Source organism: Xenopus laevis, chromosome 1L (assembly GCF_017654675.1).
Source record: "Xenopus laevis strain J_2021 chromosome 1L, Xenopus_laevis_v10.1, whole genome shotgun sequence".
Taxonomy (NCBI): domain Eukaryota; kingdom Metazoa; phylum Chordata; class Amphibia; order Anura; family Pipidae; genus Xenopus; species Xenopus laevis.
In genome coordinates, this window is record NC_054371.1 from 137,694,998 (window position 1) to 137,722,211 (window position 27,214).

The window sequence follows — 27,214 nt, forward strand, 5'->3', positions numbered from 1 at the left end:
TTTAACTACCCATGTATACATATTGGGCATCAAAATGTTCAGCGGACCCCGGGCTTTCATATTTAGGGTGTATAATGATATGTGGGAGATACAATGCTGTAGACTGGACACTTTAAGGTAATTTTTTAAAAATTTTAAATTTTTATAAAAACTGCTAACTTTAGGAACGAATTGCAACTTGGTAGTTTGGAGAACAAATATATATTTACCCATTTTGAACTCATTAGAATCTATTTTTCCAATAAGGTGTAGTTTTTTAGGGTAAACCTACTGTTAGTGGAATGTTTGGCCTTGAAATCAGATGTATGCAGTTTTGTGGAGCGGTGCTTTGAAAATTTGGTAGTTTACTGCTTCTGAGTTTTTGATCAATAGAAGTGAGAAATCTCCATAAAACACTGCCATGTTCTCGTGCATAAAATAAATTATGCTTCTGATATATGAGTTCGTATCATGTGAAATTTTTTTAAAATTTTTTTTATATACACTTAGAAGCCCATATCTTTTTACAGGAGTGGAATGACAACAACATTCTAGCATATTTTGAAAGCTTAGGTTGTCTTGAGAAAAACGATACCTTGTTTTTGTGGGTAAACTAAAAGACCCCCCAGGAAAGTCCCCTAAAGTGAAAGAGCAAAAAATGTTCAAAAACGATCTGGCAATAGAAGTTCCAACTTGGCCAAATAGGCTGGCAGTGAAAGGGTTAAAAGTTTGACATTACTCCTTGCCACTTATCTTCTATCAAGCATTCGAAGAATTGTATTCAGTGTGAGAGTTGGAGCATTCAACATTTTAGTTTGGTCCACCCGAGTTATAAGCCATTTTATTTGAGAAATTCAGAAGGCTCCACAATGCCCTGCTGTCCTAAATGCAAAGCCAAGAATGCTTCTATGCTCCACTATTTGTGGGAGTGCCCTATCATTTTGGCTCTATGGGTGGAAACAAGTTTTTTTTAATAAAAAAACTGCATATTGTCTAAGTGATCTCCTAAATTCACTTCCCTTGACTTTCAAATGAACTCTACAACGAATCTTGACCCTAAACATAACGGGTGTTGACAAAAACAAGCATTTTATTCACCTGGCCACTGCAGCAACCTGTAAATCTTATTTTCTTGTTTTGGATTCAGGAGAACTCTCCAGACTCAAGTCATTCAATTATACCTTAAATTTCTCGGTTTGATTTGAGACCATTGGATTTAGGAAAAACATTTTGAAACAGTGGTCCCCTAAGGGTAAGGTCACACTGGGAGATTCGGGGAGATATAGTCGCGCGGTTCTTGAGGCAAGTTCGGCCTACTTTTGAAAACGAAGCACCACGAGTGCCATGCCACAGGCGATTTTTCATTCTAGCAGACGGACGCAGTTCGGGGAGATTAGTCGCCCCAAAGAAGAGGCGATTAGTCGCCAGGCAACTTAAATTTCCCCATATCTCCCAGTGTGACCTTAAATATTTAGGGGTGATTAAAAAGTTCATGTACAATTCTCATACCCTTTGATGTTCCCTGAAAATTGATTATCTAATTAATCAGTTAATTATTTTGGTAATTTGTTTATCTTTAGTTTTTTTCTGCTCGTGTAAATGTTAGAGAGGAAAATTGTATTCTTTTTGAATAATTGTTCATTGGTCGTGTTTAAACTGAACTTACAGCTAGTTCTGGAATTGATTCTTACTTGTGTTTTATTATACACTGGACTGCAATGTAATTGTCTTTTCCTTTTTCTTGTGTAAGCGGACAGACTTTTGGTGCAATTTTATTGTTTTGTCATACTGTTTATTTTAAAAATGGCACTAAACATTATTGTAAAAGCAAAGGTCACATTGACTGGTCTTGAATCCGGTTTAAGAAAAAGCTAAAACGCATTTCCTTATCTCTGTCAAGTTCATTTCACAAGGCAGTAGTTAGTGCAGCCTCATCCCCCAAGTGACAGCTGTCTATATAGGCCAGTTTGCAGCTCCGCAATATAAAGCCTTTAGTGTGATGTTTTGAGCAATGGGATCCAGCCATCAAGCTGCCAAAGTTACACTGGCTATGTATATTTAATATAAAAGCAGCTGCCTAACAAGTTTTATTTCACAGGCTTGCTGAGATTGGAAAATCCGGCGCCGACACAGGTCAACAGCACCTTCTCTGCCCCTTTCTGCTCTTCAAAGGTCTTGCTTTCCATTTTAAACATGATCTGGAAATAACTCCGTAAATGGCGCAGAAACTGAATCCTGTGAAAGATAAAATAAGTTAAGTGCATTAACTTCCAAGAGAGAAGTCCAGTCCTGTACATACACAGCTTGACAAATATAATCCTATAGCCAGCCTCATGTTTACAGTCTGCAAAAATTTCTATTGTGCTCTTCAAAACTGGCATGCGAGCGCTAGCTGCATTGTAAACCCACCCTCCCAGGCTGTCCTCTATGGCCAAATTACAACCAGTGTGGGGGAAATAATGAACCAATGAAGGGATTCTAAGTAACACACTTGAGGGTTATGTAATAAAAGGAGCAAAGTTTGGTTCAGGTCTAATCCCCTATAGCAACCACCCAGCAGGTAACATTTACTGATTCTGGTTTTTTTTTTTTCTTTTTTTTTTTTTTTTTTTTTAAATACATGCTATGGGTTGTTACTCCTCCTGGTCAAACTTTGTGTCATTTATTGAATATGGGGGTAAGATGACTTGAATTTGTTTTAGTAACCAATACTAACCAATGAACAGAAGCTTTTAGTAGTCATTTGTTTAAAAGCAAACACTATTGGTTGTTGGTGGTTTTCTAAGCCTGGCGTTAATTTAAAAGTGAATATTAAAATAAAAGTAACTTTTAGCATGATGTAGACAGTGATTTGGTGAGAATGTGCAATTGGTCTTCATTTGTTTGTGTTTTTTTACATTGTTTTTTGCACAGCAGCTCCAGATTTGAATTTCCGCAGCTATCTGGTTGCTAAGGTCAAATTAACCTTAGCAACCAGGAAGCAGTTCGAATGAGAGACTGGAATATGACTATGAGGGGCTAAATAGAAAGAGAAGTAAAAACAAAGTAACAAAATAAAATTGTAGCTGCCTAGAGCAAGATTATTTTTGTCCCCAGGGTCAATGACCCCCCCATTTAAAAGCTGGAAAATGGCAGAAGAGGGAGACAAATAATTTAAAAACTATAATTAATAAAAGGAGACCACCACTTTAAATAACAGATGGCTGCAGTATAATCGGAATCTCTCACACCAAAAGACCCACCGATTACAAAAGTCAGTTACATTTTAACAAAACCAATTTAAATAGGAGATCTAATTTCACATATTTCGTGTTCCAGCCCACTAATAACTGGCATCACATTATCTTATAAGCTTCCTGGCCTGGCACTTTTTCTGTAGTCACAACCTCTCAACCCACAGGCCTTCAGTCTCTTGATGGCACCACCATTCTTCAGTTATCACAGTACTGTACCTTTCATATATACAGCAGCGGTACCATGATAACCGAAAAAGGACAGTTCACATTCAGACTCCATGTTGGGCATGGTGTATCACAGGAGAAAACTCACAGAAAAATCAGCACTGTAAGCCTTGAGATACAGGGCAAAAAATTGATTAGATATCTTTTATACAGGTCATGGAATGTCAAGGCGACAACTATTATGCTTATTATTTTACAATAAGGGGTACACTATTATAATACACACGTTTCAGTGAGTCATGTGACAATTGACATCACTAAGCACCATTTATAACAAATATAAAGGATATTCATATCTCATATGTATTATAATATATCTATCTATCCATCTATCTATCTATCTATCTCGACACATACACACACACCCTCCCAACTTAAAACCTATTCTCACCAGTTAACAGTGAAGCCACATTGGTTACAATATAACTGAAGTGGTGGGTGGAATATTCTGTTTAAACAAAGGGGCAACTGGCTCTGCTGAGGACAATCAAGGTGATGTGTGTTAAACATTCTGCAAATGGCTTACGTGTAAGGGGACAAAGGTCCGAGCAGGACTTTGGAAACATCTTGCTGTCCAAGGGTCATGAGCAGCAATACCAGGCTCTGATTCACTGAATCCACACAGCCACCCTGTAAACAAAGACAAACAGCAGATTGTATGAAAAATGTAGGAAATACCATTTTATTATCAGTGCTGGAAAAACTTTGCCCCTAGTGATTATGTACATTATACTGTATGATTTACAGAATAGGCCTCATTTATGATTGCATGATTACAAGGAGCAACACTGAATGTTCCACCTGATTTGAACAGGAACATGGCTTCAGTATTGCACCTATAGGTGCCGCCATTTGTTTCAGCTAAATCACAAGCAAGTAACACTTGTAACAATGTATGGCCTGGAACGCCTACACTGATGCCAACGCAACTTGTACCTCATTTACAAAACAAGGTTTTATTTCCAAAACAGGACTAATTCATAAGCTGTAGTTTTATAGCAATTACACTGCAATGCAGGGAAGGAATTAATACATGACGAGTGGGGTCTCCATTGTTCCAGACCCAACAACAGCAACTTAAAGGGAAAAAATCTGTCCATGATTTTTATGGTGCAGGGTTTTTATTCTAAACTATACTGTAAATTATCTACTTTATCATATAAAATATTATTCCTGAACCAAGTATATAATTTTTGTTGTTGTAATATTGGTGGGCAGGCAGCCATCTCAGGTCATTTTGCCTGATCATGTGCTTTCAGAAAGAGCCAGCACTTGAACTGCTTTCAGATAAGCTATTGTTTCTCCAACTCAGTATAACTGAAGGAGTAGCAGTGGGACTTGAATTTTTATTATTGAGTGCTGTTCTCATCTACCAGGGAGCTAAATAGCAAATAGTTTAGTACCACTACATAAATATTTAGTCATCTTATTCTTAAAGGGCCACTAAAACCTGACATTTGGGGAGATTAGTCACCTAGCAACAAATCTTCTCTGCTGCGGGCAAATAATCTCCCCTAATGCCTTCCCGCCTACAAGAATACGAATCGCCAGTGGGATGGCATAGGAATCGCTTCAGAAGAAGAGTCACCTCACAAGAAAACTTCAGAAATCCAAAGTGATTTGTATGCCAGTGGGAAGGCATTTCGGGGAGATTATTCGCCCGCAGTAGAGAAGATTTGTTGCTGGGCGACTAATCTCCCAGTCTGCCACCACCCTTAACCACTTGGATTGGTCTCACAATGAAAAGCCACAACAGTAGTTAAAGACCAGGGTAATAAAAGTCAAGCAGGCCGATTTACTAAACTTGGGTAAATTTGCACCTGGGCAGTAACCCAACAGTAAACCAATTAGTGGCAAGTTTCAATCTGAGAGCTGCAGGAAGCAAAAAAATGTGATTGGGTGCCATGGGTTACTGCAAATTTGCCAATTACTAGTAGGTTTAGTTCCATCTAGTAATCAATCATTAGGACATCATTTTCTTCTTGTAACCCAAGCCGCAGGGGCAAGGTTGCCAAAGATTTCAGGGCTGTATCCTATCCTACTAGCTGACCTTCTCAGCAAACAGAAATAGATCCACACTACCATGTGGAACCAATTGCCTGGCTATGAACAGACAAGGTAGCAGCATGAGAACTTCTATCAAACAGCAATGTGCCAAGCAGCATTAAAAACATGCAAATTAGCAAAGGGTCCAATTTATTTGACCATTTTAATAACATATGAAGTACTTTTTTACAGCAGCAATACTGTACAGTACATGGATACACAAAGTGCTGGGAACAAAAAGTGGTGCCAAGTGCTGGAGATAAAGGGTGGTTAAAATGCTAAACTAGGAGGAGGGTCAGACACTGGACAAATTGCAGTGAAAAAAATCTTGCAGTACTGTAACAAAAGAGCCAGACTTTATGCAGTTATGAATCCAAAGACATAAGTTAGTTTGATGTTACATCCATACAGTAAAAACCAAAATTTGGAACATGTGCATGTATAGATCTGAGCAATATTTACACACTGTTAAGTCAGGCTGAACTTGGACCAAGGTATGCATGCGATCATAAGATCGGTCATCAGTAACCTTTTATGCCTTCAAGAAGCCACTGTCCCGATGGCTGTGCTGAGACCATTCAGGCGTCCACACTCCATCTAATTGTCCTGAAGGCATAACCCAGGGAAACACTGCCGCTCAAATGAAAATTTGAAGGAATGCTTAGAGCAAAATGCAGATTCCCACATGATGCAGTAAGTCCTGTATCCACTAGTAAAGTGGCCATAGATGTAACAATTACAATCTTTCCTGCGACCACTGGCTAGCCAGATCGATGTGCCGAACAATATCCAAGTCTTCTGCAGATATCGCACGGTTCGTCTCCCACCATACACGCACCAAAGATTACATGAAAATTAGTTTCATATAATATTATGGGTGGATATATGGCCAACTTAAAGGAGAACTAAACCCCCTTTAGCTAAAAGTTCCCACTGGCACCCCTTCCTGCCTCCCCCCTGAATTGTGTCCCCTCTAGAAATACTGACCACACATGCATAGTCAGCACAGTAGAGCTCATGGGCGCCATCTAAGCGTTTCAGTATTCTTCGTAACTGTGCATGAGCCAAAAGTAACAGAAATTGCCAAAGGGGAAGAATACCGAAGCGCTACAAGAGGCAGGGAGGGGGACCAGCGGGGACTTTTGGCTAAACGGGAGTTTAGTTCTCCTTTAAGTCTGATTGGACATGCAGTGTAGGATTCTCCTTTTGGTTCTCTAGCCGATAAGAAAGCAGTAATGTCACAGTAGGCAAAGTAGATAAACATAATAATATGTATTTAAAATATCATTTTGCACAGATAAAAGTAACAGCACCACTGCAGGGCAAGTTAACACAAGCCACTTTAAACCAAACAAGTCCAAGGGTTACAAATAGCAGACAGAATAAACAGCTTTATCTTCAAAAAGTAGGCAGCTTGGCTGCAGATTTGCCCTGTACACATAACGGCATGTCTAAACTTCCAAAGTGGTGACTCCCTCACAATTTGGCCAGTTTGGTCACATGCCAAGTGCCAGTCAATAACAATAATCACTTTATATAATTTTTGAAAGCTGAATAACTCTCCAGATCATAAGGGCAGCCAATGACATACGCAGACTAATAATTTTATATCTGTAATCTGCTGGAATGCTTTTTTGGGACTCGCACAAGACCAATGCTGGGTCAGTCTGTAGAAATGTACCAAATCTGCTAACGTGTGACCAGTGAGTGTCATGTAGGTGTCTGACACAAATCCAGTGTTCCTACATGACGTTATATAAAATGTATCAGTATTTTCAGGTCCCAGGACTTTCATGCCACCACTTTTGCATAGACTGCGTTATGGTTCATAGGACCCACAATGGTCTTCGATAATTAGACAGGGATTTCTTTCTTTGGGGACCACTGGTATTTGCGCCAAACGAACTCAAACCGAATATTTGGGCAACATATCATAAACACATTTCTCTCTCAGAATTTCTATTGTTGAGCAATTTCAGCAGGAACTCCTTTTCTTCCTTCCTCCACATAATGGACCCCATACAGCATGTATTTACTTGTGAAAAACAACATTTTTTGTATGACGAAAATGAGTTCCTTTCATTTATACCGTATCATACTTCTACATGATCCAAATGCTAATCCACAACAGCCAGTATGACACAGACACCTCTCTACATAGGGAACCAACAGTTACAAGGGTTGTAGCATGTTAGAAATACACCACACTAGTTTTTAATACTTAGTAAATAGGCTTGAAAAACAATTTGACTTAAATTGTAAAAAACTTTTACAATTTGTAAAAAGGTTTTATAGGAACGTGTTTAGAGAAATGAAGGGGATCTAACCATGCTAATAAATAAACCCCAGTGATGACCTTAAGAGGGAAACTACCCACCCAGGTATTATTTTATTAAGCAACTGTATTGCATGGCCTGTGTTACATACATAGGAATTAATTATTTGTATGTTGTGAAACATTTTCCAATAAACATTTTCAAACAATTGAAATAAAAACAAAACAAGTGTGGCGTCTTCATTTCCATGGATCTTTTCAAGAGGGTAGTGTACACTACAACTCCGTACTTCCTGTTTCTTTAGTTATTTACGTTGAGTTCTCATCTCACATTGGATTTTGTTCTTTTGTGTTCACTTTAAGGTATTGGGTGGGGGAGGGTGCCCTCTCAGGGTGAGCTTACATCTGGCTCTACTCTACCCATAGGTCTCATATTTTATTATTGTCTCATATTTTTTATTTCATCTCTGGGCATCCTCTTCTCATATAAGTTTTAGTTCCTGAAACATTACTAGTTTGCCCTCAGCTATTATTTCCGGCAATATATTTTATATTGTAGTGGGCTCAAATCTGTGGATCTGGGATTTGCTTTATATGTGTTTATCCAGGTATTATTAATCAAGTCTAGGGCACATCCCCTCCCCCTTTCAAACTGCATAACCCCCACAGCACCACATGCATCAGTTTCCCTTTATTGGCTGTAGACATGCAAAGCTGCTGAATGGGGTTGGCGGCTGCTATCTTTGGCCAACTTACTTTCAATTCCAAGTTCCATAGCCGTGATCAATGACAGGAGCATGCACACTGGAAGCTGGGCCATGGCTCCTGGTCAAGTGCAGATGCAAACTCAAAGAAATGTAGAGTCATGTGTGTGTTTTTTTTTTTTTTTTTTTTTTTTTTTTTTTTTTTAAGAATGCTTATGGGATGTTCTTCTGTGAAGATTAAAGGGACTCCCTATGTATGAATATCAGGCCTTGATCATCCCACCATGCCCATTTCCAACCCCTCTCACCACAATTTATGCCCACTTTATAATTAGTTTCACCCCCACCTGGGAAATTAGGAGTGTTTCGCCTAAATGTGTTTTATCTTTCCAACAAATTAAAGGGGGTGTTCAGCTTCAAAAAACTTTGTTGGTTTTTTTTTTCCAGATTTTTCATCGTAAACAAATACCTTTTTCAATTGCTTTCAATCTTTTATCATTTACCATTTTCCCAAAATTTAAGTTTAATGTTCGTGTATCTAGTCTAGTGTCTCAGTCTGACAGCTCAGCCAGGAGAATTCTGAACTGTTATAATTTGCTACATTTAGTTAATCTATTTCTCAGGAACGTCTCTGTAGTATTAGCAACTATTGTATCAATTCGAACAGCTGCCCGTTGGTGATGTGTCGGCCGGCCCGATACCCTTGGGTCAGGCAGGTTTGGGCCGACCTTGCACTCTTGTTCGCGGGCAGGTGTGGGTTGACCTATCCTCCTGCTCTCCCCCGCCCACCACAGTCAAATGCCGGCTTTCTGACTTCCACCTGTCCTTTTGTGACATCGGGCGGGTTGGCGCGAGTCTGTAAAAGCAACCCAGAAGATGCGGGTCGGGGAAATACCAATTCCGCACATCACTATTGCATGTAATGAAACTCAGGGACTTACTCAGCAGGGTCAAAGATAAATGTATCAACTAAATCTATCAATTTAAAACGGTTAAAGGGTCGGCAACCTCTCCCCCTCCCAGAGCTGCTTTTGAAGGTGAAAAATTTCACTTTACACTTCAATATTAGAGTGGTCACACATAGAAAATAATTGGAAAAGTATTTATTTCTGGTGAACTATCTGAAACCAACTGAACAAAAGTGTTTGAAGGTGAACAACCCCTTTAAGCAGGTGACATGTAGGCATAAGGGGGTCACCGAAACATGAGTGTTACTTTAGGTTAAAGCAGAATGTTCCACACAACTTGTTACTGAGGGATGTTAAACTGGCCGCCCTTTCATATTAAGTGACCCAAACACATATGCTTGATGCCAGTCATATACAGATCTGCACTGGTAAAACTCAATATTGCAAACATTTATGCTTTTTTGAGATACTGTAAACATTCTTTTTTCAGTACATTCTTCTTCTAGTACAAATCAGTCACAAACTTGATTATTGAAACACCCCAATAAATCCTCAATAAGACATCAGTATTCCTGCATGCCAATGCCATACTGTTAATTGTGGAAAGTTAACTAATTGTCTAAGTTAATTTTTTTGTCTAAAGAAACTGTTTTTCTTCTGGATTAAAAAAAAAATGGAAGCTGGAATCTCTTTCCCCACTTGAAAAAAAAAAAAAAAAAACTCCTTGCGACAGGAATCAAAGAAGCCTAAACTGTAATAGATATACAACTAATTAAGTAAAACCCTGTGGTGTCACACTAGGAAAGCTTACCTGTTGCAGCGTGAGATGAAAAGGATTTTCTGCCAGCCTCATCCCCTACATTGCTCAGTGTGTGATACTGGGGTAGGTTTGCAATGCTTTTGGGCAGGCTGCCTTGTGGGTATTTATTAACTGAAACCAAATACAAGCGTGGGCAATGGATAACAACAAAATGTAACCTGCTCCCCCCCCTTCTTTAGCTCAGTTCAAACCTTGTTATATAGTTGTTATTATGAATCTGTTTGTTTTTCCGTCCTAATGTATTAGGGATGATGCACCGAAAACACTATCTTGGATTTGTCCGAAAACCCCGAATCCTTTGCGAAAGATTTGGACGAATAACGAACCAAATCCTAATTTGCATATGCAACTTAGGGGTGGGAAGGGAAAAACATTTTTTACTTCCTTGTTTTGTGACAAAAAGTCACGCGATTTCCCTTCCTGCCCCTAATTTGCAAATTAGGATTCGGCCGAATTCGAATCCTGCTGAAAAAGGCAGAATCTCAAACCGAATCCTGGATTCTGTGCATCCCTATAATGTATATTTGACCTGACAAAGGTGTTGTATGAACAAAAATAATGATTTTAACTGAGGCCTTCATACTAGGTACTGCCATTTTGAGGTGTGAATGATGTTAGCCTATTTTCTACCTCATTCACTCCCTATATCAAAATATGATAATTGTGCCATTATTCAAACACCTTTTAATGCACTACAACTTCAACAGAATTAATGCTGGTACCTCTAAACTTTGCTTCTGAAAATATGTTTAAACGGGAATAACTGGCAATGAAGACTTTTCCTGGGTTGCCATTTCTGGTAGAAACATTCATGCAGACATGACCTGGCCAAGCACAATTTGCTGAGTGGGTGCTGAGTCAATCCAGCAGGCATCCTGCCCTACATACAACACACTTGCAGAAATCTGATCAACTTACATTGCCAACTTGGAAACGCAGTCAACTCCCATAATGTCCTTGCTCCAAACACTAAGCAAGAGATCGTGCTGTACATGACTACAATCTGAATACTATTAACAAGAAATCTGTATACTATTCACAAGCACCAAAACATTCTGCATCATTATGCAACAGAAGAGTGCATATAAACAAAATACTATATAAAAAGAGATCCCTCAATACAGCTTACAATCTAAACATGCACAAAAATTCCTAAAGAAGTTGTTCACCTTTAAAGGGATACTGTCATGGGAAAACAACATTTTTTTTCAAAATGAATCAGTTAATAGTGCTGCTCCAGCTGAATTCTGCACTGAAATCCATTTCTCAATATTCAATTTTGAAATCTGACATGGGGCTAGACATATTGTCAATTTGCCAGCTGCCCCAAGTCATGTGACTTGTGCTCTGATAAACTTCAATCACTCTTTACTGCAAGTTGGAGTGATATCACCCCCCTCCCCAGCAGCCAAACAAAAGAAGGTAACCAGATAGCAGCTCCCTAACACAACATAACAGCTGCCTGGTAGATCTAAGAACAACACTCAATAGTAAAAACCCATGTCCCAGTGAGACACATTCAGTTACATTGAGAAGGAAAAACAGCAGCCTACCAGAAAGCATTTCTCTCCTAAAGTGCAGGCACAAGTCACATGACCAAGGGCAGCTGGGAAATTGACAAAATGTCTAGTCCCATGTCAGATTTCAAAATTGAATATAAAAAAATCTGTTTGCACGTTTTCCGATGACAGGATCCCTTTAAATTAACTTTAAGTATATTATAGAATGGCCAATGCTAAGCTACGTTTCAATTGGTTTTTATTATATAGTTTTTATTTGCCTTTTTCTTCTGACACTTTCCAGCTCTCAAATGGGAGTCACTGACCCCATCTAAAAACCAATGCTCGGTTAGGCTACAAATGTATTGTTATTGCTACTTTTTATTACTCATCTTTTTATTCGGAGCCTCTCCTATTCATATGCAGTCTCTTATTTTAATCAGTGCATGGTTGCTAGGGTAATTTGCATTTAAAGCATTCTGGTTGCTCCAAACTGGAGAGCTGCTGAATAAAAAGCTTAACTCAAAACTTCAAATACTAAAAAATGGAAACCAATTGCAAATTGTCTCAGAATATAACTCTTCACATGATTAAACGTTAACTCAAAGGTGAACACCACCTTTAAGTAGATACAGTCAGACTTGTAAAATTGATGCATGACTTAGGCTGACGTTTAAAAATGTGCACCCCTGCCCATTTTCATCGACCACCACCACGTTAAGTGCAACCTACAGTATGCTGCAAGTCCAACTGAATACAATGCTCCCTTGCATCCTACAGGTTTCTGAAAGACTACTGTAAAGACAACACTATTCTTCCATAAGTAGAGGTCATAACCTTTTAGGCATTGCTAAAGAATTAACAATAAGTTTCTCTCATAACAACCAAGGAATATGGTTCATATACAGGTTATGTGCAATAAGCCTGTTATGCTGATAAATGTGGACACTACCATACTAAAACATTCTAACCAAGACAAATAATGGGATTTGAGGGAAGGCCACAAAGGCCTGGGCCTAGGGCTACATGTCGCCTAGCCATATCGTAATTTTTTCCCTGAAGCAGCGGGGAAACAAATGCTTCACCAAAGAATAAAAATGGTGTATCTACTGGCAATATTCCTTACCCTGTAAAGTAATGAGTGGACCAAAACCATGGCAAGTAACTGGTTCCACAACATAACAGTGTCAACAAGTTCAGAATTGTGACAAACAAGAACACTCTTAGAGAGAATGCATGCCATTCTGTGAATTTAATTTAGCTTTTCCAAACCTGGAAACTGTTTAGCGCCCGCTTCAGACAGTGTAAAAAAGATCGTGAATTTTATAGTGTGCGTCAGTGTGCAGTGTATGTAATAAAACTTCACCGAAAAAGTTGTTTCTCCAAAAGATTATGACAAGGATGCCTTAAAAGTTGCAATGCAATAACAATCTAAAGAGGAGTATTACATTATGAAACACAAACTTATTGTTGCAATTTTTTTCTCAATGCAACGTTTATTAATTTTCACCTTAGCGTTTACCACCCAAAAAGCCGTCTGCTTAAGATTAGGTTGAAGGATGACTCTACTCTTCACAAGGCTAAACAGGAAGCATTGAACTCATAAGTAATTATATGCTGATTTTTAAAAGACATTGGGAAAAGTTTTTCTACCTTTCAGTTTGGGCATATCAGCATTTTAGTGTCAGTTTTATATTTCCATTTAAAGTATTTGCTCAGCTGGAACAGAACCCCTCAGGCATTTGAATCTTTTCACAATTGCTACAGACCAGAAAAGGAAAATTATTCTCTTCTCAGCATCCCGTAAATGGCACTTATTAACGCAACTTCAGCAAACTATCTGGCTAGGGGCACTGAAATTGTTTACCTGTTCCGTTTCCTTTTCACCTACTCCCTTAACCAACAGAGACAAAATTTTGTGTACCTGTCATTGACCATAAGAAAAAAACATCAGCATTTGTAATAATTTCTTACTGAAGAACAACTAATTCTGAACCCCCAACACTTTTAATTAGCTCTTACAATTGCACTGGGAATAAACAATTTAGAATATGAAACGTGTATATTTTCCTCATTTTATTCTGTTTACAACTTTTTACACTCCACACAAATTGTAGTTTTAAGCATTTTTTTTTATTTACCTTACACCACTGAATTATCTCCTGAAATGCTTTTAAACAGAATTTTGACATACAAGCCCCAAGGGCCCCCAAAAACATGGCAAGCTAGAGTAAGAGCTGTGCCAGGAATGAACAAGGGCTAACAGATGAACAAGGGCTGGTAAGCGTGCCCAAACACAGATAACAAATATCAGGTTGTGAAATGCATAGAAATATAGAGACTGCTTTCTCCTTCACTGCAGGAGGCACAGACATGAGATCATAAATACTCTTTCACTCACTGGATGCTCTGTGTAAGATATATGAAGCTATAACCATTGACCTGCACATTATAAATACATCCTCCATGCTTGCTTTTGAGAATAATTTTGGTAACTGTCATAAGTAGATTGGACTGTTCAAAATATACAAAGCTCAAAGCTTCTGAAAAGGCATAGCAGTGAAACATGTAAAGGATCAGGCAATGTATTGGTTTTAATTGTACAACATTCTCAATTTACCAATATATTGTGAATGTACCCAGATATAGAAAAAAATATTTTAATAAATAGGTCTGTATTTATGAGGGCTTGCCCCATGCCTGTTCCACTAAACTGTACTTCCATGGAATTACTGGCCCTGAGCAACCACCCTGGTTGTCCTTTAAATAAATAAATAAATAAATAAAGTCACCTACCCTGTAAATTTCCTCCAGCAGCAACATTGCACAGTTACGTCCCAAATCCTCAGGAAGCACTGTGCTACCTTCACCCTGAGGGTTGGAAGCAAGCTCAGCACTGAGAAAGCAACCCTCTGTTGTTTCCGCCACAAGAGACAAGCCAAATCCTGGGGACCTACACAGGGGATAAGAAACATTTTAGTGGCGGGGGGGGGGGGGGGGGGGTTGGGGAGAAAAAAAAAAACAAAAAAAAACAACTTTCATTTTTATTTGTAATTCGTGCTGTAAAGTGGCCTTACATAAACAGATTTAAACTTTGGGACAATTATCAGGACAAAAAATGTGCAACAATGAATCAGAACAACTTGATCTAAGGTGATTTCTAGTAAGTTAGTCATATTAGATTGGGGTCGACCTTAAGTGTTCATATCTGCTTATTCTGTTCATAGTTATCTTTTTGCACAAGGGATGGTTGGATAACTGCTCGATTAAAGGGCTGGTTCAGCTTCCAAACACTTTATTCAGTTCAGTTTTCAGATTATTCCAAAGAAATAAAGACTTTTTGCAATTACTTTCCATTGCTTATTTTTTTTTTTTTTTACTGTTTTTCCAATATCTATATTAAAGTTGAATGTTCCTGTCTCTGGTGTTTGAGTCTGACAGCTCAGTAATTCAGGCGCAGACTCTAAACTGTTACAATTTTACAACATTTAGTTGATACATTTCTCAGCACCAGCTCTGGAGTATTAGCAACTATTTTATCAGTTATAAGAGCTGCCTATAATGAAACCCAGGGATTCTACTCAGCAGGGACAAAAGATAAGAAATGTATCATCTAAATGTATCCATTAAGAACAGTTTACAGGGTCGGCGACCCCCCCTCCCAGAGCTGCTTTAGAAGGAGAAAAATTACAATTTACACCTCAATATTAGAAAAACGATGACACTTAGAAAATAGAAAGTATTTGGAAAAAGTCATTATTTCTGATGATCTATCTGAAAACAACTAATTGTTTGAAGGTGAACAACCCCTTTAACCAACTAATTCATAATTTGATTATTCGCTCAAGTGCGCTTTTTTATCTCTTCAATTATGGTGTCAATATGGTGTCAATTAGCAGTTCACAAACTTTTTAATTTCCTATCATTCACACCCCTATTTGCAGTCGTAATAAACAGCAATCCAGGCTGGCCATCTTCTAAAGGGGGCCTTACACGTGCCAGATAAAAGCTGCTCACAGACAGAGTAGGCAGCTTATTGGCTCTTCTACATGTCTCTCAGACTGGCCTTTCTGACCAATATATGGTTGAAAATCTTCCAGATATCTGATGGAAAGGTTAGAGTGAGGACCACATTGGTTAATTTATTCCCGTCCTTGTGATCCAATCCTTGGGACCTCGGATCAGCCCGATATTGCCCACTTCAAGGAAATACTTACTTTCCTGAATTGGCTCCTTTCAGGTGATCCGTGTGAATGTAAATATCTGGGAGGAATCTATTCAGAACACCCCTTGCTGCATCTACGATTCTGTTCCCAATTTGTGGAGAGACTCTAACGGAGTATCTATCAGCCATACATCAAGGACAGTAGAATTGTGATGGAGTCCATTGAAGCAATAAAAATGAACTAGAGCATTTTATAGAGGTCATTTACAACTGCAATTCCCCCATAATTCCAGCCCAACATATTAACAAGCAAAGTTATCAGTCTCAGACTGCCCAAAATGTATTATAAACAAATTATTAAATGGGAAATTTTTGACTGTGTTAGTCTCTTGTGAGCAAACAATTCAAGTAAACAAGCAAAGCCAGCTACGCAGAGAACAAGGCATGTTTTTGTATGAACAATATTTGCTCGTTATAATTTAAGGAACTGCCGTTATTGCATTAGGCCAACAAAACAAGTGAACAACATGCTGAAAAGGTTTTGTGGTTTACAGCAATAGCTCAGCTACTTATCACAACATCCACATACAAACTACCTGATCCCTTAAAAAATACGAAAGGATACGCTACTCCTCTAATGCGTTTTATTTTTCCAGGATCGGTCAATTGAACAGGTCTTAAAAGCTTTCTTACTGGACATGAGAAGATTACCTCCCCTCCTCCACCTGGGGGCATACCTCTCTTTAATACCTAAAAAGAGACCTTAAATAAATAAGATTTGCGTGTACAAAAAGGCAAGATAAGTTAGCACCAATATAGCAATCAAAATCCAGTTTAACTGAAACATTGTAAAGAACAAGTGAGCGACAATCACAGTGCATATAATAAATGTGCATAAGCATACTTGGGAAAGGTCATGGGTTTGTGGAAATAGATCTAGAAAAGGAGTTAGAATAAACAAGATTATTTATATATATTTATAATATATTTAATATGTAGACTGAAAAGCACTTCGGATGCCTTTAGAGCACCAGTTATACTGGGACAGCAGGCAGCATCCAGATGACCCTTGACAAATCGCAAGATGATATCAATGTGATTCAATTACGAGTTTCTAGCTATAGAAACAGAGTCCCAGGATTACCACCTAAAGCTAAAGAGGAGATGCGAATAGCCTCTTCTTGTATGCAATAAATTAGATATTGTGTCTGTACTTTAGTTTAGGCTAAAATTTTTGGTTTCTTTAACTTTAAAAAAATAAAATGTATTGGATCCCCCCCACACAAATGTCTTAATTATTCTTTACCAGAGACACAGTTAGACTTGTGTAGTCAATCACAACTCTACATTCTCAGGAAAAAATAAACCATAGTTCCCTGTCGGGTCCATCCAGTTGTTGGCATATTAGAAACATTTTTTATTTTGCACAGCCTATTTATTTACCCAGTTTTTATTTTTACACTGAACAATTCCTTTAAGGTCCCCAACAAAATATATTCAGCCTAAAACCAAAAATGAAATGCTTTAACTCTCACTTATGGAATTGTGGGAGTAATGTGCATGTCTCCACCCATAACTCCTTAAGTGAGGGTTATTAAAGCCTTTCATATTTTGGTTTTAAGACAAGGCTGTGTGCAGCATGAGGCATGTGAACATCTTTTGCACAAATCTAGACCACAAAGTCGTGGTCTTCAGTAGTGCTTCTGATAGTCCTGACAGAAAGAGCATTACAAGAGTAATTTTCTTTAAATATTCAATACTGTTCTCCTCCCAGAGATGTTGATGCAGAAGTTTTATAAATCAAAGTTAAATGTACACCATGTATATCATGTACATCTTTTATATCATTTCATCATATAAATCATTTTATGCTACAGGCACAACAACTGAAATGAAGGAACAAACACGGCAAATCTCAAACCAATAGCTTACTGCATTGGACACTTACCTTCAGCTCAAAATGCTCACCATCTATACCAAATCTTTTCAATAATGGAATAGCTGTAGCCTTCAGTGTGTCGACCTAAATGAAAAAGAATACAGTTAAGACATATTCATGTCCCTTTCCCCCATCTAAGTATAACTCGGTTCTGAGACTTTAGACAAGAAGCTGACACAACACTAACAACAAAAAAGGACTGTCCATGTGTATGCAGACTCCACAAAAAAATACCTTTGAGTATCTATTTTCAAACAAGCAGATGCTAAGCAAATGCACACAGTAATGTCTATTAAGTCTATAAGTAACTGCTTTCTTAGCCACCCATATGTAATATTCAGTTTACCATCTGTGTCAAGCTAAAATTTAAGGAGTGGATTAAGTTTTGTTGTAGGACCTTTCTGTCCTTTCCTCTATTTTGTCTTGCCTCAAACGCCTAAATACAATACAGGTATGGGATCCATTATCCAGAAGCTCCCAATTACAGGAAGGCCGACTCCCATAGACTCCATTTTAATCAAATAATTCAAAGTTTAAAAAATAAATTTCCTTTTTCTCTGCAATAATAAAACAATACATTTTACTTGATGGTAACCAAGCTGCATGAATAAATATTGGTTGCAATGTAATCCTACTGGGTTTAGTTTACATTACATTTATTTTTTAGTAGACGTAAAGTATGGCGATTCACATTATTGAAAACACCTTATCCGAAAAACTCCATGTCCTGATAAAGGTGTAATTATGCACCCACATTGTGCTTTGCATTTTAGGGCTAGGTATGAAAGCCTTAGGTCATTACAGGGAACACCCAAGTAATGATAATTATAAATTATACACACTTAAAATATATATGTATATTTATATTTTTTACTACAGACTGCTGCTGCTGTTTTATATATACTAATGGAAAGGAAAGTTTTCTCTCACTCTATGCAACATTATAATATTTCCAAATAATGCAACTTTTCTAAAAGACCATCTTTACTGAGGAAGGTTTGCTGGCACATACAAGATCACATTTTTAAGAAAGAGACTGATATGCTAAATATAGCTCCAGCTCACTTCATGCAAAGTGTCAACCTGAAGGATGTTGATCCAAGAAGAGATCAGATGTAATGTTGGAAACAGTTTCAATTATATTATTGCTATATAAAACCCTAACTGCTTCATCTGCCAGCACCCTAAGTTCAGAATGGAAATAGTTTAGGTTTCCACATGTGATGCTAATAATTTTCGCAAATTCAACAATTCGAGAATCCGGATTCATTTTACCAACTACAAAATCTTTATTATATTAAATATTCTCTGCTAACAAAAAACCCTAAGGACTTCAATATACATGGAGCAATTACAAAAACTCTGTAGCTTGACATGAATTTAGAAAGGCATTAAATCCAGGCATGGCAACTTACAGAGGGGTCCACTTGATCATTAGTGACTCCACGTAGGGTGATTTTCAATGGGTGCTTCATAAAAGGAGCTAGGCAAAAGAGACTTTCTAAATAATAGCCGATAGAGCGCAGTATATTGCAGTCATGCTCCAAGGTTCCTCCAGAGAGAAGCCCGGGCTGATAGTACAGAGAGGTACCTACAAATAATGACAAAATGAATTAAGTACTCTGAACGGAAATCCCAAACGTTCATAAAGAAATATAATCCATTTAAAATAGTTTTGTGTCCAAGAGTTCAAATTTGGAGTACCACTTTTAACGTAATGGTACCATCAGGGTAATGGAAAAAAATAAACCTTGAAATGCAGTAAATGGTCTGAGCGTCTTCATTGAAAATCTCTGTTATTTACATTTTGACCTCACTAGTGAGCCCAAAATGCACCAATGGAGGTCAATGGCTGATCACATTTTCCCCCAATACATCAAATAAGTAAGACATTCAGTGTTCTCCCAGCAAATGAACATCTGCTCCCATAAAACTATAGTACATGCTGGTCAATTTCAGCTGGGGCCTATTTATCATGCTGTGTAAAACATCACTGGTGATGCAAACCAATCAGATTTCAACAGTCACCTACAAGTTAAAAAAAAAAAAAACCAGAAGCAAAGATCTGCATGGGCAATATCACTGGTGATGTCTTTCACCACATGATAAAAAGGCCCCTAAAATAACCAATCATACCCAGCTTTAGCCAAGATAGAAATTCATGACTAAAAGGAAGAAATTGGAAAATGTTTACTAGAAAATACAATTATCTGTGCAAGCAGACAAAACCTGGAGTTTTCATTTGTTCTGGTACATGAAACAAAATCACATACATTTTCTGGGTCATTTTTCCCTCCCCCTACTCTCTTCCTTTCTTGTATTTTAGTTTTAAACTGTGCTATTAATAACCATAAGGGGAGGTTGGGGGTTAACTGTTCATTTTGTGCATTCCACAACTGTAGAAGTATTTGAATGTATCTGTTCTCACAAGCCTAAAATGCATCATACAGCAGAGATTGCTGCCAATAAAATGTAATAAATTACAGAAGGAATATGCAAATAGGAGAATAAAAAAAATAATCTTCCATTACAAAAGAGGGCAATTAAACTTGTTCGCTATAGAGCAATACATAATTTAGCAGGCATTATGCTAGCCAATCACAATCAACTACATTTATTATTTTGCTTATTTGCCATGTCCAAAGATCAATATGCAAGAAACATTGCAGAGGCAATGAAATAAGCAGGGAAATCCTTGTGATCAGAATGACAAATAACTTCTTTGAGTGATGGAAGGAAATAATTTTAAGATCTGCTAGGCAAGGTTTTTATTTAGTTACTCTGTGTGCAATCTATTTAGTATGTATGGAAATAAGAGAACAAGCATATTGCTGAAATTCTACGGTATTCCCGTTTCCTCCCACGTTTACCCTAATTGTGTGTTGGGGCCACCAAACACTTCAATGGAATGGAATTTGAATGCTTCCAGGTTGAAATCCCCCTACTGCTGATGGTTGCTTGCCATTTATGTCAATGGCAGGCAGCTTGCACTAAAATACCGTGCAGATACAGTTTTTGTAAATGGTTTTGAAGTGACTTATACATGTAATTGCAATTTAAAGCATTATTTGTTTATCCCTCCTTGTTCTCTGGTTCTGACTGTTGAAACATTGTAGCAGAATTCAATTCTGTTTCAGGCATGTTAATCCTGTAGTAGTACTTGGGAGTGTTAATATTCATAAACAGAGTGCTTAAGTGACAATAAAAACAGTGGTTAAAAACATATGCAATGTTCAAGCCAAATCTGAAAGGGAATATGAGGTCTTTCCTCTGGCTCATCAACAAGAAACCTAGAAAAACTGGGTGTGGTTCCCAGTTCCTAAGCCATCTGGAACAAAATTGTGGGGTGTAGACACAATACATAAATAAAATGTTCAAGACTAACCACATCCATTCATCCTCAGGTCTAATAAATAACAAGAGTAGAGAGCAAACGCAGATGCATACAGTATTACACTTGTTTAAAAAGAGGTGGGAAAAACAGACAAATAATTACCAGTTTCGTTGATCTCGATCCTTGTGCCGTTTGTTATTTTATCCATTAGTCTGATGAAACTTGCTTCAAAATCTACAGGGATATTCACAGCAAAAACAAGATTGAAGAAAGTTTAGCATCTTTCTGATTAAAGTCAAAGTTTAGCCTCCAACTTGAAAAAAACATGGTTAACAATATAGGGATTAAACAACCATTAGGCACCTAGGCAAAATTCCTGAATGTCACTAAATAAGCTTAGAAATTTTGTACCCCTGTTTTTACATCACTATTTTATTTTTAATGATACAAAACTGGTGGATTTTGGCATGAAATTGCTCACTTCAACAAAAGTCTAAGCATATCTATATTGTTTCAGTTTTGCCTGGTGTGCCATGGACCCCTAAACCCTTCCTTGCATTTTAGAATTCAGACATTAGTCATACTGTACAAGGAAAAAGCAAATTGTGGCTGTGCACAATGCCATACCCTATAGCCTGCTGCTATTCACCAAGCTTTTTTTTCTCTCCAGCAAGAGGCCATGTACATTAGCTTTAGCTATATAGTTATGTTTTCTCCCAAACAGTGCAAAGTCACATTATATATTAGGAAGAGCTCTTAAAGGAATTGTTCAGTGTAAAAATAAAAACTGGCTAAATAGATAGGCTGTGCAAAATAAAAAATGTTTCTAATATAGTTAGTTAGCCAAAAATGGAACGAATAAAGGCTGGACTGATTTGATGTATAACATGTCAGTCTGAACACTACTTCCTGCTTTTCAGCTCTCTTGGTTTACACTGACTGGTTACCGTGGTTACCAGGCAGTGACCAATCAGAGACTTGAGGGGGGGCCACATGGGTCATATCTGTTGGTTTTGAATCTGAGCTGAATACTGAGAGTCAATTACAAACTCACTGAACAGAAATGTACCATGTGGCCCCCCTTCAAGTCGCTGACTAACTCAGAGTTATAGAGCTGAAAAGCAGGAAGTTGGATTCTGGCTGTTTTATTAGACATCTGTTCACTCCAGCCTTTATATATTACATTTTTAGCTAACTATATTAGAAACATTTTTTATTTTGCACAGCCTATCTATTTACACAGTTTTTATTTTCACACTGAACTATTCCTTTAACAGCTAAGAAGAGGAACTAGAAATGCATGCCTTTTTATTAAAAGAGTAATGCAGCACCAACAATTTTAGATTACAGCATAAATACAGCAGATAAATTGGAAAGCAACTTGATAGCAATACAGACTAAAGCAGCCAACAGATCCTCATCAGTTCACCCATCTCAGCTCCATCTCGAACAGTAATGAAATGAAAAGCCAATACACAAATAGTTTATTATAAATAACTAAATTCACATGAGCGGATATATATTTAGGTCAATCAAAACTGCCTTATGAAAAAGCTCCAAATTACGGCAGGGTTGTCTCCCATAGACTCAATTTTTTCCAAATAATCCAAATTTTTAAATATGAATCCCCTTTTAAATGGAATAATGAAACAACTTGTACATGATCCAAACTAAGAATTAATCCTTATTGGAAGCAAAACCAGCCTAATTGGTTTATTTAATGTTTACATGATTTTCTAGTAGACTTCAGGTATAAAGATCCATATTACAGAAAGATCCATTATGCGAAAACCCACAGGTACCCAGCATTCTGGATAACAGGTCCCATACCTGTACTAGCCTGTAAGATTGAAATCATCAAGTTAAACTCATAAGAACACAGTAGGGCCATCGTTTATACTGAAGAATACAACTTCCATGCAGAATAGTACCAAAATAAAACCTCAAACAATGCTAGCACATGCATACACTACCTAAAACCATGGGTTCTAAATATAACCCTAGAGAGTTAAAACCAAAGTGTCAAATTATTCACAGGTGTGGATCACTTCTCCCCAATCTGATTTACACATCAATGGGTGTATTTGGTCTCTTTCACTCACTTAATGTTCACTTGGGTCTAGCAATAAAACACATTTAATAAATAATTTGCTTAAAACTCTTTAGATCTTTACATACTGATAGATTTAAAATATATTTTTATGTAATATTCAGTCAAGCAGGGACTTATTTCTGGAAATACCCTTCTTCAGTACAATGTGAACTGATATGTTAACTTTTCAAACCGATTCTTAGGCTTTTTAAAATGTGTATTGTATGTACAGGAATGCTGTTATCCAGAAACCCATTATTCAAAAAGATTTTGAATTACAGGAAGGCCATCTCCTATGGATTACATTATATGCAAATAATTAAAATTTTAAAAAATTATTTCCTTTTTTTCTGTAATAATAAAACAATACCTTGTACTTGATCCAAATGAAGATATAATTAATCCTTATTTGAAGCAAATCCAGCCTCTTGGATTTATTTAATATTTACATGATTTTCTAGTAGACTTAAGGAATGAAGATCCAAATTACATAAAGATCTGTAATTTGGAAAACCACAAGTCACAAGCATTCTGGATAAAAAGGTCCTATACCTGTAATACTGGTTTTAATTAATTTCATTATAAGGATTGAGAAGTCTGGATAACAGCAACTCATAATAGCAACTCATGTCTTTCTTATAATATACAGGTATGGGACCTGTTATCCAGAATGCCCGGGACTTGGGGTTTTACAAATAACGTATCTTTCTGTAATTTGGATCTTCATTCTTTAAGTCTAAAATCATGCAAGCATTACATAAACTAAGGCTGGTTTTGCTTCCAATAAGGATTAATTATATCTTAGTTGGGATCAAATACAAGGTACAGTTTTATTATTACAGAGAAAAAAAAGGAATCATTTTTAAAAATGTTGATTTGGATAAAATAGATTCCCTATGCAAGAAGGCCATTTCATAATTTGGAGTTTACTGGATTATGGGTTTCTGGATAACTGATCCCATACGTGTACTATTTTATTTTTGCTTCAGTATTCTGCAATATTAACACTGTTTCCTTTCAAAGTGATTTGTTTTCTATTAGGGATGCTCTGAATCCACTATTTTAGGATTCGGCCAAATCCCAAACACTTTGTGAAAGATTCGGCCAATTACCGGGCCTTTCTTGTTTGTTTTTTTTTTCATGAAAAGCCATATGATGTTTCGGATTCAGTTTGGCCGAATTCGAATCCTGCTGAAAAAGTCTGAATCTTGGCTGAATACCGAACCTTGGATTTGGTGCATCCCAATTTTCTACATGGTCAATCATAGAGAAGCTGTATTTGCCGGTTTGGTACACCACTAAACTAAAAAAGGTGATCGTATATGTTTACATTTTGGGCTGTTTAATCTGCTTTACCATGAACAACTCTGGTTGACTAGGCATGAACGACACCTCTGTTACACATGGATGTGGCATACTGAAAGAAGATGAATCAATTTCTCCTCAATTCTATTCCAACCAAGAAATCAGAGTAGTGAAATACTCATAGGTCAAGGGCCACTGTCAAATAAACAGAGCTTTACAAGAATCGGTGTGTAGCATATTTAATCTGGGAAATGTATTTAAGCATTAGAACTCAGTAAAGTCTGTACTGAAATAATGTAAGGCACGTATCTGTTTAGGGAAAGTTTCTCTACACCGGGGGGGGGGGGGCCCAAATTTTTTCACCCATGAGCAACATTCAGATGTAAAAAGAGTCAGGGAGCAACACAAGCATGAAAATTTGTGGTGGTGTAAAAGAAGTGCTGTGATTGGCTATTTGGTAACCCTATGTGGATTAACAACCTACAGGAGGCTGTTTGGCAGTACTTTTGGTTTTTATGCAACCAAATCTGTCTTATACACCAGGAATTCATAAATAAGCACATGCTTTGAGGACACTGGGAGCAACATGATACTCGCTTGGCAACTGGTTAGGGATCACTGCTCTACACTCTAATAAATTTAAACATATTTCAACGATAATACAGGAACTGTAACTGGTTGGTTTAATTAAAAAACAACTTTTCTGTCACAATGATCAGAAACATACCTATTCTGGATGCCCTGGGACAAAGTTTATAAAAACGAGGGCACACATCTCTGAAACGGCACACACTCACTTAGGTAAAAAGTAAACAAAATGCCTTTAAAGTTAAGAAGAATTTTGGCAGAGCAAAACATAACCATTGGCGTAAATATGAAATGATAGGAGTTAGCCTAGAGGCTAAGTGATTAGCTTTGATGCTGGCTATCATGCAGGGAGCCGGATTTGTTTCCCTGTCCCTTTAACTCCTGGTGTCCGAGCATACTTCATCCGTCTATCATAGCTGCCTTGATTTCTGTAAAAAGCTTTAAGCCCCCATGAACTATATAAATAAAGACAAATGTTATGTAAAGAAACTTTGATCAAAACAGGGGCTGTCGAAACTGAAGATGTGCAACCTACGCCATGGATCTTCAACTTGCTATGTTCAGCTGTTTCTGAACTACAACCCCCAGAATTCCATTGATCACAGCTGAAGAGACACAGGGTGAATGCTCTTATGCACACACAGGAGAACACAAGCTTGACTGCTGGTCATAAAAATTTAAAAAAGTGAGAAACGTCTATAAAAATGCTTTTCTTATGTGGTATGTGGCATACACAAGAGTCAGAATACAAGTGTTGCCACTGACGAGTGGATTAATGGTACAGAAAGCCCTGCAGCAAGCACCTACTTATCAGCCATGCAACACGTGCCCAGGTCTAACTGGATGATTATACCACCTTGCATCGAATCTACGCCTTTCGCGTTTACTTAGTTATTTAAGCACAATATGTAGAAGCAATAAGATCTTTGCGCTGCATGATCTCTCACAGATTGAAATGCCGTTCCGAGCAGCCAATGCGTTGTGGAAGATCTATACAACAAGGGGCGACGGTTGATAATATTGCCAATATATAATCCCTTACCCCTGATTCCTGGGCTCTCGTCTTTAACTCGAATGCCCTGGATCTTTACTGGCCTTCCACTCAGAGTAGACAGAACGATCCTCTGTCTGAAGAAGTTGCAACCCTCGTAGCGAAGGCAGTTCCCTTTGCTCGCCATGCTGCGTAGCCTTCACACACAACCTCTCCCTGGTACAGCTGCCAGATCCCAGTGCAGCGCCAGCACACGTGCTTTGGAACGAGAAGCCGGATGGGACGCTCCAAACAGGCAGGTTAAAGGTCATCTGAAAAGGGTGGAGTAGAAACACAACAAGCGCTTTACTTCTTTTTTTTTCTCAAAGCTTTATTGGCAACATCATTTGAGGACATTTGACGGTGAATGAACTCCTACAAATAAATCCAGACACCAACGAGATGAATAGAATTACAATTTTATTTTCTTAAAATGTTTTTATTCTCGAGGGTGTACCTACCATGGATGGAGGAATATGCTTAACAGTCAAGTATGCATTTTATAGCCCACAGTCTTGTCATGAAGGGCTTATTTATCAACTAAGTGCAGTTTCCCACAGCAACCAATTCTTATATAGATCAGTACTAGTCAGAAAATAAAAGCAAACTATGGTTTGTTGTTGCTATGGGCAAGTGCACTGGTTGGGTTGCCACCTGGCCAGTTTCCCCTGACCTGTAAAAATGATACTTGACTTGACCCCAATGTTATTAAAGGGGGAGATGGAATAGAATTTACACTTGGGGGTTCCAAAAGTTAGGCATTCCCAAGTGACTACTTTAACTTACCTGACACCTTCTAGCAACCACCATGGAGAGATCCTCTTCCTGCTTCTTCAGCTCTTCTAGCAGTTGCGCATGCGCAGTAGAGTGGAAAGCTGGACTTTAAAGGAGAACTAAACCCTACAAATTAATAGGGCTAAAAATGCCATGTTTTATATACTGAACGTATTGCACCAGCCTAAAGTTTCAGCTTGTCAATAGCAGAAATGATCCAGGACTTCAAACTTGTCACAGGGGGTGACCATCTTGGAAAGTGTCTGCGACACTCAAATGCTCAGTGGCCTTTGAG

At 37.8% G+C, this 27,214-nt stretch overlaps 1 protein-coding gene across 1 annotated transcript; it reads right to left on the reverse strand.

The window, feature by feature from the left end:
* Positions 1–1,749: 1,749 nt before the first annotated feature.
* Positions 1,750–26,313, reverse strand: rcl1.L (RNA terminal phosphate cyclase-like 1 L homeolog). The gene is given in 9 exon segments (NM_001086123.1): positions 1,750–2,214; positions 3,967–4,070; positions 14,489–14,645; positions 15,910–16,035; positions 16,483–16,607; positions 17,806–17,880; positions 19,212–19,387; positions 21,293–21,364; positions 26,158–26,313. Coding segments are annotated over 9 exon segments (1,119 nt in total). The 5' UTR covers positions 26,294–26,313; the 3' UTR covers positions 1,750–2,066.
* Between the last annotated feature and the right edge of the window lie 901 nt (positions 26,314–27,214).